This window comes from Nannobrachium achirus, assembly GCF_963921795.1.
Source record: "Nannobrachium achirus genome assembly, chromosome: 14".
In the NCBI taxonomy this organism is placed as follows: Eukaryota; Metazoa; Chordata; class Actinopteri; order Myctophiformes; family Myctophidae; genus Nannobrachium; species Nannobrachium achirus.
Genome location: NC_137821.1, coordinates 30,119,193 through 30,141,250, shown reverse-complemented (window position 1 = coordinate 30,141,250; position 22,058 = coordinate 30,119,193). Strand labels below are relative to the sequence as shown.

Here is a 22,058-nt window from a genome sequence, read left to right as displayed (position 1 = left end):
GCTAGCTCCTAGTTACAGATTCAGGCTGCCCACTGAGACCAGTTTCCACAATAGCACTTAAGAGGAAATTAAAGTAATTCATGCTGGTGTGAAGACTGCATTGGTCCTGCACGTTTCGACACGTCATAAAAGTGATCAGAGGTAAGGTTTTAGAAATCAATTTGCTTCGTATTACGATGTTACTTGCATTATTTGCACTGTGATAATAGCCAGGTGCCATTGATACTTCACTGGACAGCAAAGTGCTAAATAAAAACAGGTGTAGTGGTCATTACCAACAGATGTTTGAATTGGAAAAACAATTGTTCAGGGAAGAAGGCTACAATGCATTTTCTCTTATATTATGAAAAATTGGTTAATGTAGGCTATAGCGCCTTTATCCAACATGCTTTTTCACACACTGACACCGGAGGAAACAATGCAAGGCACCAACCTGCTCATCGGGAGCAATTATGCGTTCAGTGTCTTGCTCAAGGCCACTTAGGCACTAACACTGGGGGAGCCTGGAATCGAACTGGTAACCTTCCTTTCCCAAGCAGCCATTCTACCTCATAATATAAGCCAGTGGTTGCAATACAAACATTATGTTGATTTTCTTTTTTAAAGCATGTTCTTACTTAAGTATGACTGTCTAAAAGGATAAAGTGTTGTCCAAGAAATTCTCTGCAGTACTCAACAGCATTTTGCCTCTAGTCTTCCTGTGGTCTCAGTATCATCATCTTGATGATTGGGTCGAGACATTTGTTAATTGTTTGACAAGATTTTCTTTTTACTTGCAGGAGAGGCCACGTGGAGGTCTGTGGATGTTGATCTAGTCAAATTAAATTGTAGAAATCACTCAAATGTCAGCATCTACTGCAAATATAAAGCGGAAATTCAAGTTCTACTGTGGGAAGACCTGAGAACATTCGTCTTAAAGCTGTGACGTAAACTAAGTTTCACTGTATTACTTTCTCCACAGCCAGATGGAAGAAGAGGTGATGCATTTGCCACCTGTGTCCAGAGTGGCCGTGTGTGGTGGTACCCATGGGAATGAGCTGTCAGGAGTGTACCTGGTGAGGGAGTGTCTGAAGACAGCAAAGGCGGCGGAGGATGATGGCCTTGTCTCAGTACTAACGGTGATGTCCAACCCTCGGGCCGTCCAGCAATGTCGCAGATACACAGAGACTGACTTGAACCGCTGCTTTACACAGGCCACCCTCAAGTAAGTATGACTTATGGTGTTTGATCGTATAGACCAGATCAGATCAGAATGTTTGTTTGTAAAACAAACTGGTATTTCTGGGTAGAAAGTGAAATATATGTGAATATATAGAACTAAATAATAGTTTTTCTAATTGCCAATAACAATATTCTAAGTGTCCTGTTCTCCCAGAAATAAGGTTAATGAATAATATTGCTCCAATGTTATGCCTCTGGTGTTAGGTACCTGACATTTGTGGTGATATCGTGATGATTCGCTTTTACAATTAACGATATTCACACGTCACCCATTTTTATTTTATGTATTTTGTCATACTTCCAAACATTCGTGATGATTTTGTGATGTAAGAGCAAAATGGCTGCCACGTGAATACGGTCAATAGGAAGTCTCTGGTACTGAAAGTGATATTCTTTTAAGCACAAAGCTCTGTCATAACCAGGGGTCATCGTCATAGCCATGCTGGCTTCCAGTGGATATGTTTTGTAAAAATCCCATTTTTGCCACAGACATGCAAAATGAGTGGTCAATAATATTACCAGAAACTCGTTAAGAGCTAGCCCTGAATGACCATAACAGGTATGTAACTCTGAGAGTGTACAAATGGAACGGTCCATTTGGTTCCATTTGTACACTCAGAGTTACGGGGGTCCTTGCAAATAAAACATTTGATAACCACTATAGTGGACTCCTATAGCTATAAATCAGTGTCAAACGTATTCTGACGAAAACCCGGACAATTGACATTCAGTAATTGGGACTTGGGTCTTATGATCCACATAAGACATTATAATTGTGTGTAAAAAAGAAAACCCTGTGTTTCTGTATACGGACATATTGGAGACCCCTGATCGTAACAAATGTTTTTTTTTTTGCTATCTTTCCCAGTGGGCCTGTATCAGACAGAACCCCTTATGAGATTGTCAGGTCACAGGAGCTCAACTCTCTGCTGGGTCCCAAAGGCACTCCTCAGGCAGTGGATCTAGTCTGCGATCTCCACAACACCACCGCCAACATGGGCCTCTGCCTCATTACTTACTCTGACTGTGACTGGATCTGCCTGCACATATTCAGACACCTACAGGCATGCATGAACAATTTCCTATACAGCGGAGCGATGTATTATAACCAAGTCCTTCTTTTCGAGACTTGAGGCCGCAACATATTCATCCACCTAACAGTGTTTGAATGGTACTAGAACAAGTGCTGCTTAATCACAAATGGCTAGTAGTTACTGTTAATGATAGCACTGACATGTTGTTTTCAGAGACAGATGTCAGACACTCCAGTGCGGTATGTCCACTTTGATCTCCCCTCAAAAGAATCATATTCCCTTGATTCAGTAGGAAAACATGGCTTTGGTGAGTTTTACTGTCAAGACGCTCGCTCATTGCTAAAGCATAACATGCTTGTCACAGCATCTTCTCGGTAGAATCACGTGAATGCTACCATAGCTATTGTAAGTGTTTTGTGTCATGTCCTCTGCAGCGATAGAGGTCGGCCCCCAGCCGCACGGTGTGATGAGGTCAAACATCTACACGACCATGAAACTTGCCGTCCAGCATATACTGGATTGGGTCCGTCTCTTCAACTCAGGTACTAGGATCATAATGCCACTTTTATCCCCCAACACCCACAAGCACTCATATAGACTTACTGTACATACTTACATGCATGCACATTCCCACCCAATGCCTTTCCCCAAACCAGGGTGGGATTTTCACATTATATACACAATGTGTGTTAATAGCTCTTAGTAGTGTTGTAGTCGAGTCCACCTAAAGCGAGTCAAAGTCAAGACCAAGTCCGGGAGGGGGTCATGTCCGAGTCGAGACTGAGACCAACGGGGGTCAAGACCAAGTCAAGAAGAAAATAAATAGAAAATCCTCATTTGATAGGTACTGAGGTGTGGTCAGTGGGTATTATCCCTTTTCATTGCATTTGCTAAGTTAAATGTATTGCTTTGGTGCACTTTGAGAGCAAAATGAAGAAGATAGATCTATGTACAGTATAACGTCGTGAGATTCTCAGGACATCATTTAGTTTCTTGAAAGGTTTATAGTTCCTGCTATTATTTGTAATTTTTGACAAAGATAGCTCTCTTATAATGTTAATGTGAATGGGCTCATCATAATATGGGTATACAATTATTTCATTGTCTTGAATCTTGTCTCGTGTGGACTAGTGGGGGAGTCCCAAGTCCCTTAGTCCGAGACAGAGTAAAATCATGGGCGAGACCGAGACAAGACAGTCAATGAAAATTTGGACTGAAGTCCTGACTTGACTCGAGTACTGCAACACTAGCTCTTAGCATAAAAGCTGCTGTAAGTCTGCTATTCACTTTTTTAATCAGTTTTTACATAGTTTTATAGTTCATTGGAAACTTCTGTAAAATAATTTGAGTTAACTTATACGTGTGAAAGATGACATACAAATACATTTTATTAATCATATTATCAAGGTCCTTTAAATTAATGTAATTTACATTAATTTAAACTGACGTATTTTTTATGAGTACATCCACACGGAGCATGAATATAACAATACAAGGCGATAAAACATTTTGCCACGCAGATAAAGGTATCTGCATGAAGGTGGCATCACTAAGATAGCTTGATGTGAAATATTCACAGCGCATTTTCAGATTGTTTATTTGTCATACTAGTATGACTTTATTATTATCATCATTAAAAAATCAGTCAGACATTGAAATAGAATAAATAACAAAAGGACTGCTAACAACCCCCCTTGCTCCCTCTCCACCCTCCAGTCCATAGTCTGCATATAGCATAAAGCTGCTAGGAGCGTCACAGAAAAAGTGAAACCAAGAGCCACATTTTTAATGAGCTTGTCCGGAAGGATTTATTACTTGTCTCGGACAACATGACAAGCCTTAATGTCAAGCCCTGTAAACCCTCCCAAGCCTTAATAAGTTTAGTGTGGCTTTTGACCTTTCCTCAGTTAATGTTGCACTATCTTTGCACTATTTACCTCTTTGAGGTGCTGTCTTTGAGGGGGAATTGGTAGAGGTGTACACCATGGTTAAGAACATCGACTACCCAAGAGAATGTGAGACTCTCAACATCACAGCAGCCATTCATCCTCAACTTCAGGTAGAAAAATCATGTTTTTGTTCAAAATGAAACATTGAAAATGTACCAGGAAGCTCCTAAAATCTAATACAATTTACTGTTATCTTCTTAGGACCAAGACTTCTACCTCCTCCATCCCAGTGACCCAATGTTCCAGACTTTCTCAGGAGAGACATTGAGGTATAAAGGGAATGAGCCTCTCTATCCATTCTTCATTAACGAATGTGCTTACTATGAAAAGGGCATCGCTCTCTCCTTGGCTCGAAGGAGGTGTGTGAAGATACCTGCCATCCAGATGCAGAAGGGGACAGAGCTTCAAGACAATGGAAGCACCAGCATGTCAGAGTAGGCCAGATTATTCAAGGCATATTTGTAACAGTAAAGAGTATCATGGGAACTACCACAGTTCGGAAATGGGCAGTGGATTTGTTGTCATCATGTCCATATAGGCAGAAAGTCAGAGGTGAAGTTGGATAAATAAAAACAATCTTTATTTGAAATCGTAACAGCAGTTGCTTGGAACACACGCGCGCACACACACGCGCGCGCATACACACCATTTGTAAGTATACGACTACAACGTGCTCACTATTGGAGAATACATAACACATTCACTGCAGATTCACAAACGCACATTTATACAGTAATGTTTGCCATATATTTAACGCTACAGTAGAGCCCAAAATAGAATAAATCTTCACATAATAAAAACAAGGGCTACCGAGAGGTGTGCAATGCATAGTTTACCTCAGTGCATGCCAGTAATCCAGGATATTTCGTTTTTGCGAGTAATTTCAGAATTCCTTTAAAAATTCATCACCAGCTGCAAGCCTCGATATGTTTAAATATTAAGTGCAAAAGGAGAAGAGTATATTATCTTAATATGGCCTTTGAAAATACATTCATAATGCTTAATAAAATAAATCCACCAATTAAATGCTGTTGGTTGTCAAATCTATTAATATATTTTTAACCTTTCTCCTGAATGGTAAGAAATAATAGAAAATGACCCATGGAATAATGTACAAAAATGCTTAAATGTATGGCAAATTAGTTCCACAAAACTTATACCACAAAAGGAAATTTACAATAGCATATAAGATCATGGAAACATAACAATGATACACAGCCATCACCTGTTAAATAGGTGCCTTAATGACTGGTCTACAAAAGCCTACAAATTCAGCCAAAACATTGAAAATATTATGATATAAATATAAAATGAAACATACAATTATTCATCATTGTAGTTATTAATTGAAACTATGAACAACTAATATGAACAAAAATACTACAAAAAACTATAAATAAATAAATAATAAAACGGTTTATGTGGTGCCTCTCATGACACAATGTGGTGTACAATAAATGGCTACATTTTGTAGCAGTATAAAGGACAACTTTGTTTTTTACAACAAGGGTTCATCTTTTAGATTGTAATTTGAGAATAGAAAAGATGAGTGTTAAAATGTTTTCATTTACTGCTTTCTATCGTTTTAGGGATTTTGATTTCAGTAGGTGGGGGAATGCGTACAAGTGGCTAAATGTCTTTTTAGACACAATAAGCTGGCGATTTCTTTATTACTATTTACAGTAACACTACTAGCCCCCATAAGTCACATCTGCCCATGAAAGAAAGCAGTGCATCTTGGGAATGGGCTTATTGTGTCTAAAAAGACATTTAGCCACTTGTACGCATGCCCCCACCCACTGAAATCAAAATCATTAAAATTGCTAAAACGATAGAAAGCAGTAAATGAAAACATTTTAACACTCATCTTTTATTTTCTCTAATTAAAATCTAGAATATGAACCCTTATTGTAAAAAAAACAAAGTTGTCCTTTAAGTAAAAGACTGCTGTACAGAGAATTGTACAGGCTGTTAAAAACTATTTATATTGTATGATTATAGAATAAATACTTCAGTCTGAAAACCAAAAGTTTAAAGCCAAATCTATATCACCCTTTGGCCCCAACACAAATGGAATATATTATATATTTTTTTAATTATTATAATTTCTTTTCTTCAATGCAATGGATAGGTATCAGTAAAAGTTCAGTCAGTAAAGGTTTCAACCACTACCTTCTTTCTGCACACTGCAAAATCCTGACCTGTGCGTTAATTGACACATAGACATCAAAGGGGGCTTGAGCCCTTGCTCTGTAAAAAGTGCCCTCTCCAGACCATGAAATCAGTTTTTCCTATGGTGAAAGAAATTGATTATGCTTAGTTCAGTGTGGTATCACGCACCGAAAATAGCCAACCTCCAAGCTGACGTGTTGTGAGCTTGGAGGTCTGCCCCTGCCTCTCTAACATTCTCTGCACGTCCCTACTTAACAGTGTAAAAAGAAAAACGGAAGGTCCCATTTCTACACTTAAGATGTGGGCTGGGTGTGAGTAGGGTCCAGATTAAACAGGTTTTATTGTGGGAGATGATTTGAAAAAGAACAATTTAAAGACTTCACAACATCTACGGATGAATTGGCTAAGGAGGAGTCTAAGCCAGGGATTTTCAAACTTTGCACCCCTGTAAATAACTTTTTCATCCACGACACCCCTGAATTACACATTTTTAGAATCTTACATCATATTCCACGACGTAAATATGCACATCTTTCCACCGGAGATACGGTTGGCTTTGTCAAAGAGAATTATCAGTTTCCATCAGACCTCTTGAACCTCAGCATCCCTATTATGGGGGGAAAGGTTGTAGATCTGCTATTTTTTAAGAGAGTTGGCCGTAGATGGAAAAATAACTCATCAAGTACTGTGCAAATCAGGTCTGTTTTACTAAGCATAGTGAACTAATATTGATGTAGTGGTTTTGATGAATTCCAAATATTATCAAATGATTCTGCGGCACCCCTGGACTGGCATCACGGCACCCTAGGCTGCCACAGCACCCACTTTGGGAAACCCTGGTCTAAGCCACCCGGTATGCAGTCATGCGGTAGTAGTTCTGACTGTGGCTGCGCGCCGCCCATACCAGCAGCGCGGCAGCCATCATGTGGAGCGGAGAGGACATCAGGGCCAAGTAGAGGGACCAGCCCAGAGAGCCATCTACTCTGTCTGGTAGCACAGACACCCTGTGGAGCAGGTCCATCCCTGCCAGGTAGCAGCACACAGTGGCGAGAGTGCATAACCCTGCAAGAGAAGAGAGACAATGCCTCTGATTATTCTTCTTGAATGTGGTTTAGTAGTTTCACTTGCGCTATGCCCCAGGCGATATGGATCAAATCTAATATCACAATAAGTTTCACCAAATACAGTATTGCATTATCAACACAGTGACAATAGTTTTGTATTTGTGATGATAACATCACAATTCTTTTTTGAGCGGTGCAAACAGATCCTACGTTTCACTTTGTGTGTCAGGTTTACTGTTGTGTGTCAGGAGGTCCGTGCTACTGCTCGTCACGGACAGAACAGCCCATACAAGGAGATATGTACGTGTGTCGTTGGTACCGCTCACTTCAGGTGCATTTGGAAGACAACCGCTGTATGACTGTCATTTCAGAGATCTCAAAAAATGGCTGAGGAAGGTCTTTGACCGAAACTTTTCTATTAAATAAACGTTTTTTATTTATTGAGAAAGCAAAGACAGCGCGTCTGCTTCTTACCTGTTGCTCCACCAACGCACCTGTCACTGAACTTTTATCAGGTGTGCAAAAGACTTTGATTGCTTTTTTTAATAAAGAAATATATAAAAATTAAAAATCTAATAGCAGCAAGCTCACAACGCGTCATTGTAAGCCTGGGGAAACGTTTTTTTTTTTTTAATGTTTGACAGTTTCTGGAAGTAAAAAATAAGGCTTAAGTGATTAAAACCAGGAAAGGTACACGTATGCCATGTCACAATATTATTACGATATCCAAAATCACGATATTGATTTAATATCGATATATTGCCACGCCCTAAGTTGCACTTACATTCACCCCCTTCAAATAAATAGTTCTACTTTCCTCTGTTATTACTACACAGATTCTGTTTTGAACAAATTTCTGTTTACAAAAACCTAAATAACTTGTCAGCAATATCACGCAAAATGGATATAATATATATAATAATAATATCCATGTCCACGCAGCAGGTACATTTTTGTCCAGTGACATGGCAGTGCGCCCAACTATAAATTGGCCTATAGTGTGAGAGTGGTTGATCAGGTCTTACCAGCCAGCAGATGGAGCACACCTATTCCCAGTGTGGGGGACAGGCTTCGACAGACACAGGCACAGAAGCCAATGAGGCCTGCCAATACCACAAGGCCCAAAGACACCAGTGGGAGCAGGAACTGGCACCTCCACAGATCTATGGATGCACATATATTATGCACAAACACATACACATACACATACAAGAGGCCTGTATGATACAGTGGCCACCCTGAAATCACCATCCTACATTCCCCCCTTGTTACATCCAAATCCTTCCATTCGCCATACACATTCCCAGAACTGCATTCCACTATTATAGGCAAAACAGCCTTTGGTTTTAGCGCCCCCTATAGCTGGAATGAGCTACAATGCACTTTAAAACCTGAATCCATGGTTTTAGGGACAATTTAAAAACTTGCTTTCCAATCGTATTGTTTTAAATTGTAATTTGTTTTCATTTAGATGTGTTACTGTTTTCTTACTGTCTTCTTACTGTTCTTTTTTTTCTTTTTTTTACAAACCATACCCTTTTTTACATATCCATCTCACCCTGTCCTCTGCCTCCTCTTCTTTCACTCCGACTAACGTCATGTCCTCTTTCACAACATCCATAAATCTCCTCTTTGGCCTCTTGCCTGGATGTTCCAACCTCAGCATCCTTCTACCGATATACTCACTATCCCTCTTGCTGTTCTTATTTTGTTATTATTGTTGTTGTCTGTAATCTCGGCATCATTGAAAATGAGGGCTTGCCCTCAATGCATCTCAGAGAAAATAAATAAAGGTTCAAACTAGACAAAAAAAAAAGGGTTTCCACGAACGCACTCATGTCACAGATGGAAGTGCCCATAGGGCACTGCCATTGTGAGTAGTTAATATCACATGATGGACATACAGTACATGATTAATGCACTTGCATAGTTTGGACCAGATACCGCAATAGATGTAGCCTTGCCTTCTACCACATTAGAATGGTCTGGATATAATTTATGAAAGGTCATTTACAACCATAGCGTGTCATGTTTTGTTTTACTTACAGGTACGCAACATGTCTTCTCCACTGTTGTGATTCCCTGGTTCCTTGTACTTGTGAGTGAACTGCTGGGATAAAGTGAAGCTCCTACAGTCCATCACCATCTTGGAACCTGAAACAAGAGGTATAATCACTGGACTGCTTGACCCTGTACATAATAATGGATGTGCCATATCGCAGTGGTTCTCAACCTTTTCAGGCCGTGACCCCCCAAAATAATCATATTATACCCCCCACCCCAACGAGTTGAGGCATTACATTTTGTATAACACGGTTCTATTGTGAAATTGGCAGATCTACATGCTTGCAAGGCGTTGTGAGCATGTCGATCGGCTATTTCCACAATATTCTGTCTTTAATATTTGACAATTTGGCCAATGTTTATTTTAGTGGTATTAAAAGTCCTTAAAAATGTGCAGATACCCTCTATACACTTAAACTTTATGTTGGTTTGTTTGCTGTTGAGTGAGAAAACAATGTTGCCCCAAAATAATTTGGGGACCCCCCTGGGTCCCGACTCCCGACCCACAGGTTAAGAACCACTGCCATAATGGATACAGGACATCTGGGCATCTTTGATGTAAAATTGGCTGTGTCTATGTGAGTAGGCTGTCGCAGTTTACAAAGGCAGGCTAATCCATTGGTTATCAAACCTTTTTATGTCAAGGACCCCCAAATTGACACTTAAAAATGGTAAATGGTGCATTTATATAGCGCCTTTATCCAAGGCGCTTTACAGAGATTGTGTGTTGTTACACCCACCCATTCACACACACATTCATATATAGCCTACCAATGGCAGAGGAAACCATGCAAGGCACCAACCTGCTTATCAGGGGTTCAGTGTCTTGCTCAAGGCCACTTCGACAGTAACTTTGGGGGAGCCCGCCGCTCAGCCCGGGATCGAACTGAGAACCTTCCAGTTGACAGGCAAGCGGCGACTCTACTCCTGAGCCACTGCCAACCCACTTTTTAGCTCACAGACCCCCATTTGAAAACATATGCCAGGGGACCACCATTAGAGAAGATGTTTATTGCCACAGCAGTGATTTTCAACCATTTTCATTTCAAGGACCCCCAGTTTGACATGCTGCTACGGTCTGAGACCCTAATATTGTAAAAGCAATGTTAATTCAACTCGGAGAGTGTAGGCGAAGAAACATTTGTACAATCTCTGAGTTACAGACCCCCATAAGGGTCCATTTGGTTCCTAACTATCATTAATAGCTGGGGCCCCCCTGAAACTTCCTCAAGGACCCCTGGGGGTCCCCGGACCACACTTAGAGAACCAATGGGCTAATCTATCATCATACCTGGCTGCTCTTTGTACCAGTCGTTGGCTGGAACCAGCACACAGCGCCACCAGAGGCCCGTGGTCCCGTTGAGACGGAAGAGGGTGTCGCTGCACGTCTTCTCGTCCAGCTCCTGGTCCTCCATGAACTCCTCATGCAGGGAGCGCAACTCCGACACGTTGGCCGCGCCGCGCACGCTGGGGCTGGAGTACTGGTACCAATGCTGCGTCCCCACCGCCACGGACAGATACACCGTGGCTATGATGCTCAGAACACAGCCGATGACCAGAGCGGTGGCGTAGCGGTTGTCAACCATTGTTTTTACCGATCCCGAAGACACGTAAAAAAAAAAAAAAAAAAGGGATTAAGTTTTATGCCAGTGGCTGGATGTATGCACGATTGCGATGCATTGATCTTCTGGTCACAGCTGCGGCAGTTCGCGTTCGATCTCTCCCAGTACGCAAGCCATTATTACCGACATTCTAAAAGTAGCCCATACAGACAGTGGGGGGGTAAACCTACAATGAATACATACGTTGTCAATGACAGTTAGCCGCCTTGCTCATGTCCAATAACCTATTTGTTGCCACATTCGATCTTCTCAGGGGCCCAGCAGCAGTCGCGCTGCTCGTAAACGCCATCTGTTGTTGTCCCACTTTTCAAGTTCTCCACAATCACTGATGATGGGTGGGTGGTCCGACCGACGCAGTGACAGAGATTATAGTTCAGGCAGATACCGCGCACAGTCATTAACACGAAATAATGAATGCCTGCAACTGACTAGCCTACCAAAATGTCGATCTCATTCTCGATATAGGCTACGAATTCGCAAAACAGTAGCTGCTTACTTCAACGGTGCTGCTGCTGCTGCAGCAAATAGCCTAATAGTACCGGCGTTGCATAGGACAGTTTCGCGAACTGTAAACAGTACACACGCTACTAATCCATGCGTTTTCCTTTTCCGGCTGTAGGCTCTCAGGCTGCCTGTCTGCATCATATGGGACAGGGATGAATATAGATAGACTACAGTTGTCGTGATGATGTCCACTGGGAATTAATCAGCTTTTGAACCGTGCAGGCCTACACAGGCTGCTGCATTCCTATCCACAATATTAAGGATCTATCTATAAAATCTTAAAGCAGGACTTTATGAAATGTAGGCTAATATTCTGTCAATTATCCACTTGTTTAAGTAGCACTTTATTACTGTGGAGCGTGGACATCTATCAGTGCACTGGAAAGTAACTATATTTACTTAAAGGGATACATCACTTTTTAATAATTCTTTTGGAAAATGGAAAAAATCAAATCCAAAAAAGATATTTTTAAATTTTTTAAATAAATGAAAAAGGTTATAGAAAAAAAGGACGGTATTATGAGTCACCAGAAAAAATAATAATGGGTGTTTCAATGAATCTATCATGGTTAAAATGGAGTTTGAAGTTACTATGGGTGTGTATGGGGAGAGGACCAGGAGGAGGAGGGCCTGATAACATTTACATCAAATATCTAGATATTAACTCAAGCAAATTAAAAACTGTCCTGGGTGTTCATAAAAGCCTGATTGACCAAACGTTTTTTATTTATTATTATTTTTTTTTAAGTGAAATATCCCTAAGTACTGCACTCAAGTAAAATGTTGAGGTATCTGTACTTTACTTGAGTATTTCCAATGCTTTTACTTCTACTCCACACTAGCCTACATCTCAGATCCAAATATTGTATCTTTACTCCACTACATTTATTTGAGAAAATCAGTTACTAGTTACTTTGTATAGTGATTATTATGACAAAACATTCATTAATCACTTTAACCCTATATACATTTTGGCGATTTGAAAATAGCTGATCTACAACCTTGTAGACCTTGTAGATAAAAAAAGAATAACCGTTATACATTTGAAAATGGGACATTCTGCATAATGAGTATGCCTACGTTTACTTTTGGTACTTTAAGTAGGCCTACATTTTGATGACAATACTTTTGTACTTTTACTCAAGCACTACATTTTGAATTCCAGACCTTGTAACATAGTATTTCTATGTTGCAGTATTGTTACTTTTACTAAGAAAAATATTTGAGTACTTTTTCCCACCACTGCTGTCTCTCTGTCTGTTTCCGTCTGTCTGGCTGTATTCAAGAATGTGTTGCCGATGTACGCCCTAGGTCTATTTTGCCGACAAATGCTTGAAATGAAGACAAAAGTACCAGGTGTTCTGATAATGTATGCATTTTATTGAATGCTGACACTTTTGGGCTTAAGTATACCTATGTGAGTTTTTAATGGTTCTGGTTTGTCCCACCTCTGAAGTTGACCTTTTGTGCATGATCTGCTATATCTGTGCCATGTTAGTGCAACTAGACAAACTGAGACATTGGTTCCAAAAGTGCCTATGCTGGAAATTGACTGGCAGAGGCAGATTAAAACACCAGGTTTTGATTTAAAACAACATTGAAACATTTTAAAATGTAAAATAATTATCATTCTCATTAATACATACCATTACATTAAAAAATAAATAAAGAAAGATTCTGGTAATGATTTCAAAGTCCTCTAAAATGTGAGAGCATTATCATCTGTCATCTACCATTGTCCTTCTTCATCTTGGATGTACTTCATGAGTGACACTATTGCCGGCTTGACAGCAGCCATGCCAACACCACCAGAGACAATGCAGTGAAGATGCTCATCTCGTGGCGCGCCCCACTCGAACAACACACTGTGAATCAAGAAAAAACAAAGCATGCTATACATCAAAACAAAACAATATGTTATAATATTTGTCCGTCTTGATTGGGTAGGCTACTTGCTTACGTGTTCCATTAACAGAGATGGAGGTGGTGTCGATGGTGAAGGGTAGGCCTTGAGCTGCTGCTTTGACCAAAACCTCCGCAATCTGAGCATCACTTGGAATGGATGAGGAACTGAATGATAGGTCTATATCATTGATGATTGATCCATTGCTGGAAACAAGATCACTAAATATTTTATACACTTGACTTGATTTGACTAAACAACAAAGTTTTTGGAATAATCATGACATTGCCATTGTTTCCTTAAAGCTGCAATCCGTAACTTTTGTGTCCTACCCAGGATTTAAACACCGGTCTCCTGCAGGAGAAACCAATTAACACTCTGAGATGGAATCCCTGCTTTGCCTGGGAAGATATTCCCCTCATGAGCTTGAGATAGTACTACTTGTCAATCAGTAGGTGTCCTACCCAACACCAGGGTCTACATTTCTCAATGGAAATGTTGGGATGACCATTGTCCTACACCAATGGTTCCCAAACTTTTTAGCTTGTGACCCAAAAAAGAAATCGAAAATTGCAGATCTACAAGCTCACAACGCTTCACTTTGCGCCGTGTTGTGAGTTTGCATGCAGATCGGCTATTTTCAGTACTTCTTAATTATAATTTATTTTTAATTGATGGAATTTGTTAGATGTGTGGGGAGAACATGCAGGGTAAGATGAACCACTTTTTGCTTAATTTGCCCTGGAAGCAAGAAAAAGTGAGATGGCAGTTAAATCAAAACATCTACACATATTTCAGGATATCTTCTATCATTTGAAATTACGAGTTAGCATCTATGACAAAGGGCCATAAAAATATGACTTATTAAAAAAAAGTGTTCATGGGGTTCAACTTGCCCCAGGTTAGGGTAAAGTAAGTTGATCCAAGTAAAAAAAAAAAGAAAAAAAAAGAAATGAAGTTTAAACCTGAAAAAATAATGCATTTACTTATCAGAAATATTTTAATAACAAATTTCCCTTTTGCAAATAGTCTTATTTTGTTTCTTACAGTCAGAACCTTTTAATATTTGCAATTATTAATAAAATATTGAAAACTCAGCATAATTAGAGTAGCAAAGACCTAATAAAAAATATGAATGGTCATTTATTTTAGGATAATTGGTTCAATTTACCCCAAGGCATTTGGTTCATCTTGCCCCACAGCCACCATTTTGACAAAACCTGGCTAGCTTAATGCTTCAGGCTGATCTTTAGCTAAATGATTCACATAGTTTTATATTGGAATATCACCAACATGCATGATACATAAGTTTAGACCTGGGATAAGTTTAGACCTGGGTACATTTGCTTTAACAAAAATCATTAAATAAAATATTTACTTCGACCAGCAAAAAACAAAGTTTTAAGATAAAATAAAACTTCAAATTATTTTATTTCTTAAAAGGTTGGGGGAGGGTTAAATATTTTGTAACATAGTTTTTTTACATCTTATATATACATTCCTTTAAGAGCCACGCCCACACTCCACACAACGGACATGAAGCCTCCACAAAACGGACATGGTTGAAGCCTGATTCGCCCCCTGTCGCCACTGGGGGGCACTGTTCACTAATATATGAGACAGCAATGTGTTCACTGCTCTCAGAGATCTCCATATATGGACAAATCAATGTGATTGCTGGTATACCGTGAGGGCCCCCGGAGGGGGCCCGAGCTCTAGATTTGAGGGCCGAAATTCTAGTAGGAATAGAAAATGAGAATTTTACTTGAGTCGTGATCCATAAAAATTGGACCGTGACCCACAAATGGGTCCCGACCCACTGTTTGGGAAACCTACAGTACTCGAACCACTGCAGATACTGTTCGACTGCCCATTAGTCCTATATCTCATTAGACCTAATTTGGTTAGGGTTAGGTTTAGGCGTAGTTTTACTGAGGTTAGGGTGAGGTTTAGGCATAGTATTTTCACCAGGTTAACATTCACCAGATTCGGACTAATGGGATGTAGGAACAATGAAATGTCGGACCAATGCCATGGCACCGTGGAGATAGAGTTATGAGCTTGAGGCAGTACTACTGGTATTTGTCAACCAGTGGGTGTCCTACCTGACACCAGGTTCTACATTTCTCACTGGAGAAAAGGGACAGTTTTATTGTACTCATAAAATCTATCTTACAGATTGATTCAACTAGTGTTTGATTCATTAAAACAAGTTCAGGATTGCAGCTTTCATTGAATAGCATATTACCTGAATGCAAACACTGTAAATGATCTGAATGTGCTGAATGTTCTGTAGAAGGGTTCAAGCTGTAGAAATAAAAACAAGGAATCTTTCAGTGAATCACTTTACACTGTGATGAAGATATCAGACCATTTTACCTACAACCTGTACACATTGCTTTCTTTAATATATCATTACCACCGTTTTTCTTTCTTCTTTGTTACATACTTTTTCCTTTAACAGTTGAGATCGACTCTGAAAAGCAGAAGATGATGGATTCTGCAGGTCAGCTGTAAAGGTTTCTCCCACAGTTCTGAATCTCAGACGCTTAGTGATGAGTGCTTCAGCAGCCGTGGATGCTGCAAAAACAAGTTTTTAACCACATTAATATATAGAGTAATATATATATATAGAGTGAATATGTATATATATATAGTTAGTTAAGTTATTAGCTTTGCATTGTTAGGCAACCTAGCTCTTAGAAGAACACATGATGTCGCATTTGCGGTCCACCCATCTGACCACATAACACAGAAACTGTTAAGTGGTGAAATGAGTGGGCCCGGCCGCATGCATTTTCAGGCCATTTAAAAATAAAAGGAACGGCAACAGCTATATATTTAACATTTAATTACAACAACCTGACAGCAACAGCTATTGAATTAAATGTATTCTAAGAGCTAGGTTGCCTAACAATGCAAAGCTAATAACCTAACTATATAGTAACTCTATATATATATATATATATATATATATATATATATTACCACTGTACCTGAAGGTGCAGCAGTGGTGGTTGCACCTGAAGGTGCGGCAGTGGTGGAAATGGTTGCACCTGAAGGTGCGGCAGTGGTGGCAACGGTTGCACCAACGGTGCCAGGGATGACTTTCAGGGAGGTGGAACCGCTATTGATTGCATCATCCATCGCTGTTGTTACTGCGCTTGTAGAAGGAACTGAGTCTTTTGGGAACACCAGTCTCATTTGAGTAATAACTGATCCTGGCCTGTAATGTGTGAGAAAGACAATGTGACTTTTAAGTTGCAAATCATTGCCAAACTCAAGTAAGCAATTGATCAAAATTCTGTCTTACCTGAAACTGTCGACAATAGAGCGTCTGAAAGATGTAATGCCACTGCTGCTGTAAATCGTGTCTACCTGAAAGAGAAGAATGTAAATTAGTTTAGCTCAATTGCTGATGGAAACATTGTGTCCCAGCTAGAAAATATAGATAAATAAAAAGCTAAAATCCTGCATTGCATATTGATAATAAGATTCAGAATATTCTTGCTTATACAACAAAGCACATAATTTGTCTTACTTCTGAGACAACTGTGGCAGCCAATATCTTAAATGTTGTAGTAGATGAGTCGGAGAGCTCCGGACTGAAGGTTTGGTTGAGACTAAACGTAAGAGTTACAGTGTCCTCATCAACAGTAGGAGGATCTGTCAAGGCAGTGGTAGCAGCTGTGGTGGCAGCAGCAGTGGTGGCAGCTGTGGTAGCAGCAGCAGTGGTGGCAGCAGCCGTGGCAGGTCCAGCAGTGGTCCCAGCGGAGCTGACATGAGACACAAATCCTGGTTGGTTGCTGGTGATCTGGCTGTTGATCCAGGTCTGGTACTGGGACACTCTGGCATAAACACCAGGGAAGTTAGGTTCGGCGCAACCTCGGCCAAAGCTCACAACACCAGCCTGGATCCAGCGGGTATCCTGTTTGGAAACCATAGGGCCTCCTGAATCTCCCTGCGCAAGAAAACACAAAATGGATATTTGATATTTGATTATCTGTGCATCTCTCATCTGGAACTAGAACAATACTCCACCCCAAATCTTTCAAATCAGCCGTATGACTCCTGAACCATAGTTAGCACTTTTTTTTAAAGACTCCCCACATAGGCCACACCTATTTATGCCCCCTTGCATTTTCTGTAGAACCCACTTTTTCTAGAGTTGTATGTTGTTTCAAGGAAGTGATAGTGACACTACAGCCCAAGCCAAAGGGGTTTTAAATGCACAAGCACAAAGACAACAACATCCTCTGTGCTAATTTGTCTTAAACTCTATGCAAGTGCTTATATCAATCCATGCAATTACTTAAATGTATAATTCTGCTTGCCAAACTGTAGAGCATATATCAATGGCATCACCTATGCATGTACAGTAGAAGTGAACAAACCACTCTCAATTGAACACTGGAGAACTCTACATAATTGTGTCCTGGATTAGTCAATGCACCGTACTTCCCGGTACCTGTCTCTGCAAACTGCTAATAATCAATCAATCAATCAACATTTATTGTGTCTAAAGGGAGAATGAATGACACTGGACTTAGATGACATACCTGACAAGAGTCCTTTCCTCCTTCTGTAAGACCAGCACAAATCATGTTGTCAGTGAGGATGGAATAGCTGACCTTACATTGCTCGTTGGACACAACAGGCACATCCACTTCCTGCAGCCTCTGTGGAAAAGGCAGAGGCTCTGGAAGAGAAGATAATGTTGTTCAGTATAAAGAGAAAGGTATCAATGTACGTGTTGTGTTGTCTTACAATGTTCTAATCTGGCCCAATAACTACTCTGATGTGATGTGATGGGTTGTGTGACTGTGAGCCAGCCCCAAACAATGCGCACAACAGATCACTTTATTCAATTTGGTGATTTTATACACATATTCGCGTCGCACTTTGGTGTGTATGGGAAAAGGCGTAAGGTGAATAATAATCATTTTCAGGTAGCTTTTTCGTGACGCTTCGATAATTCACCCGTGTGTAAAGACCTTTAGAGTGACTTTGTCCATGTGTTACTCTCCATATTACTTTGTAGACTGAGCTGCAATACCGCTGGTGACCAAGTGGCGCTGTTGTGTCACACACACACACAGACACGCACGCGCACACGCAACACACGCACAACCCTGAAATGAACTGGTACACACACGGCCACACACACGCACACACACGAATCACAGCTCACTTCAAACTTGGTTTAATTAGGTGATGAGTCGCCAAAAATGTTCGCTAATAATATGGGGTTGTGAGATCAAAAAGTTTGAGAACCCTTGTATTAAGGTAATAAAATCAAGTGTAATCAAGTGTAAAGTTAGGCAAAAAAAAAACATCCACTTGAATGGTGCATTATTCTTTCTAACACCAGCAGGGGGTAAACAGCGAAACTAGCTGCCATTCGTATGAACTTGTACTTCCTATATGGAGTCATCTTACAATGAACTTCCTTGGCACTTGATTGAAAAGCAATGCAAAACAGGAGCCTGAAGATGTTGCCCAAATCATACCACCATTATGACCTGGGAGTGAGAATGTGTAGCTTCATAGTACAACCACTTGAAAGATATGGCTCACCGTCACTGCGGATATGGCCCCAACCGGTGACCCAGCTGATTGTGCCAGCGCTGAAGACGCTACCGTCCGCCGCCAGACAGACAGGTTTGATGTAATCGGTAAATTCAACCGAGGAGGAGAGTTGTATCAACGCGATGTCGTTGTCGCTGGTGGAGGTACTGTAGTCCGGGTGGTTGATCAGCTGGGACCCGGTTCTGTTCACCTCATTAGGATTGGTGCTCTGCTGGGTGTCTCGTCCGAGGTACACTGTGATATCACTGGCGCCGATACCGCTGTCCCTGAATGTGTGTAGAGAGAGAGGGCGATGTCATTGGACGGTATAGGCTCTATGCAGCAGAACAGAGAAATCACCTGTCTAATATGCACAGCAGCCATATTGGCTGCTTCCTCCTCGCTTCCTCAGGTGTTACCAATAATACTAATGAAGGCCCTGTTCCATTTCATGTAGCATAGTGGTTCTCAAACCTTTCAATTTCAAGGACCCCCATAACTCTGAGTGAGAGATGTACAAATGGAACCAAAATGGATCTATATAGGTCCGTTTGGTAATTTTGTACACTCAGAGTTACACACCTTTTATGGGGACATTTATAACCCCATCAAGGAACCATGAGGGTCCCTGGACCGACATGCACAATGTTCCGTTGACCACAATGGAACAGAGCCTTCAATTAGTATCATTGGTAACACCTGTGAAGGACGTGATTTCTCTCCAAAATGGCTGCTGTGCATAGAGCCTATGCGGAACATATATAGCATTATACTCAATATTTATTACTACCTTAAGTGTATATTTAGATCATGTAAACACTAACCCACCCAGTTAATTTAACATTTTGTGATTGTTAAACTGGCTCCAGCAAAGGTCCCCCATTAGCCATTATAAACTCTGAGTGAACCAAACGCCTTTCGAATCGATCAACTACAAATAGTAGCAGCTAATGAATCAGCCCTGTGAACATTAATGTGTAGAAAATGGAGTTTAATAAATAGCACTTGTGAAATAATAATAACATCTTACAATCTAAGTTTATTTGATTTGCTTTAATCTGGATGAACACATTGGTTTGATTTGATTCCCAACGGTCACTGTGTGATTGATTATAATAAAATAGGACCAATTTGATCTCTCTTAATAATTAAATCACATACATCTTTGTATTCGTTTTGGGGCATGTGTAAGTAAGTAAGAAATGTGTAATAAAACACTGGGGGGTACATACTTGCTCCCCTCCTTTTTTACAACAAATTTCTTTGCTGAAAATAGCCAATCTACAAATGAGCTCGTAGATTGGCTATTTTCAGCCAAACGTTCACCAGGTGTTTGCAAAATCTTCCCCTATAATGTCATGCCCAGAATAATAGGCAATTAGGGTCCATGTTAAAGCAGTGGTTCCCAAACGTATCAGGTCGAGACACAAAAAAGAGAATAGATGTTTGCCCGGGACCCAAACTAGTGAGCAACGGGCGCTTTGTGAGCTTGTAGATCGGTTATTTTCACTACTTCTTAATTATTATAACGTCTTATTTATGGAATTTCCAAGATTTGTTTTACTGTATAAACCTAATGAAATAAATGGGATTTTTGCTTAAATAAAAATTGGTCCGTGACCCACAAATGGGTCCCGACCCACTGTCTGGGAACCAGTGTGCTAAAGGAATCACACAGATTGTGGAGTGTTGAGAGATGAGCAAATCTCACGGTGCAAAGCAATGAGCAGCCGTCAGGATCCACTGGCTGTTAATGAGGGATCCTCCACAGCGATGGGACCCCAGGTAGTGCAGACTGGCCTGCCAGGGCCATGTTCCTGCTGGAGCGTCAGCACCTCCTACGATCTTGGTGTTCAGTGGAGCCTGGCCGCACACTGCAAGGAAACAGTGATGGGAAAGGTACTGCAATGTAGAATTAAGCTGGTTGCACACTGCTGCGTTTTTCGGGCCGAATATCGGACTGAATTTCGGAGCACGCAAATAAAAAAATCAACCTCACGTTATGTCAGTCACGTTTGCACACTGCCGCCCGTTTCGCGCACCGCTCGGTCCCTTGCTCTCTCTATCTCTCTCTCTCTCCTTGCCCTGAAAAACGCATTTCGCAACGAAAAACGCAGCAGTGTGCAACCACCTTAACTCTGTTACATGTAATAGTCCGGAATTCAAAAGGCACTTGAGTAAAAGTACAACAGTATGTAAAAGTAGAACCAGGGTCGGCCCTATGGGTGGGCAATGGGGGGCCAAGCCCCCCCAGATTGCCTTTTGTGCCCCCCCCCCAGTTCAGATTGGGCAGTAGTACCCTACAACATAATTATTTTATGTTTTACAGGCTTTAAATATGTTATTTTTATGTTCTTTGTGATTATTATAAATATATACATCTTCAAATTAATTAATAGAAAATATTGAAAATGCAGTGCACCCCACACTGGAGGGCTAAATCTCGATATTCTGACGGCCTGAAAATCCGACGGCACGGAGATCCGAATCCGATGTCCCAGAGAGAGAGATAGAGGGCAGAGGGGTCCGGTCCCCCCCTCATGTGCAGAGATTGGCATGATTAAAATAATTAATTAATTAGCCTAAAAGCCAGGAAATAGCCAAATCTGAACACATATCAATATTTAAAGCCAAATCTCATTAAAACAATGTTTATAGATTAGAATCGTTAAACACCTGCTGCCAAATAATTCATTATAAAATTCCAGTTCACTCCGCAAAATGTAGGTCATTTCAATACGCACGCACGCACGCACTCACTCACGCACGCACGCACACACACACACAGACACACACACACTGTACCTGAAGCGGTGGCAACGTTTGCACTAACGGTGCCAGGGATGACATTCAGGGAGGTGGAACCGCTACTAATTGCATTATCCATTGTTGTTGTTACTGTGCTTGTAGAAGGAACTGAGTCTTTTGGGAACACCAGTCTCATTTGAGTAATAACT

The 22,058-nt window shown here is 40.7% G+C and overlaps 3 protein-coding genes across 3 annotated transcripts; 1 reads left to right on the top strand and 2 right to left on the bottom strand.

The window, feature by feature from the left end:
• Positions 1 to 965: 965 nt before the first annotated feature.
• Positions 966 to 4,642, top strand: LOC308297957 (N-acyl-aromatic-L-amino acid amidohydrolase (carboxylate-forming) B-like; the record flags this gene model as incomplete). The annotated part of the gene is made up of 6 exons (XM_080741521.1): positions 966 to 1,204; positions 2,090 to 2,285; positions 2,469 to 2,562; positions 2,690 to 2,797; positions 4,202 to 4,314; positions 4,406 to 4,642. The coding sequence occupies 6 exons, from the start codon at positions 966 to 968 to the stop codon at positions 4,640 to 4,642; spliced, it is 987 nt and encodes a 328-aa protein (XP_080597647.1).
• Positions 4,643 to 7,217: 2,575 nt separating this feature from the next.
• On the bottom strand, positions 7,218 to 11,090 carry LOC308297676 (claudin domain-containing protein 1-like; the record flags this gene model as incomplete). Its single annotated transcript, XM_080741209.1, has 4 exons — positions 7,218 to 7,438; positions 8,466 to 8,603; positions 9,487 to 9,594; positions 10,796 to 11,090. 4 exons carry the CDS (start codon positions 11,088 to 11,090, stop codon positions 7,218 to 7,220), a joined length of 762 nt encoding a protein of 253 aa, XP_080597335.1.
• Positions 11,091 to 13,359: 2,269 nt separating this feature from the next.
• LOC308297956 (tryptase-like) lies at positions 13,360 to 21,988 on the bottom strand (the record flags this gene model as incomplete). Its single annotated transcript, XM_080741520.1, has 8 exons — positions 13,360 to 13,495; positions 16,530 to 16,589; positions 16,847 to 16,911; positions 17,075 to 17,494; positions 18,093 to 18,232; positions 19,111 to 19,388; positions 20,813 to 20,975; positions 21,907 to 21,988. The coding sequence occupies 8 exons, from the start codon at positions 21,986 to 21,988 to the stop codon at positions 13,360 to 13,362; spliced, it is 1,344 nt and encodes a 447-aa protein (XP_080597646.1).
• Positions 21,989 to 22,058: the final 70 nt, after the last annotated feature.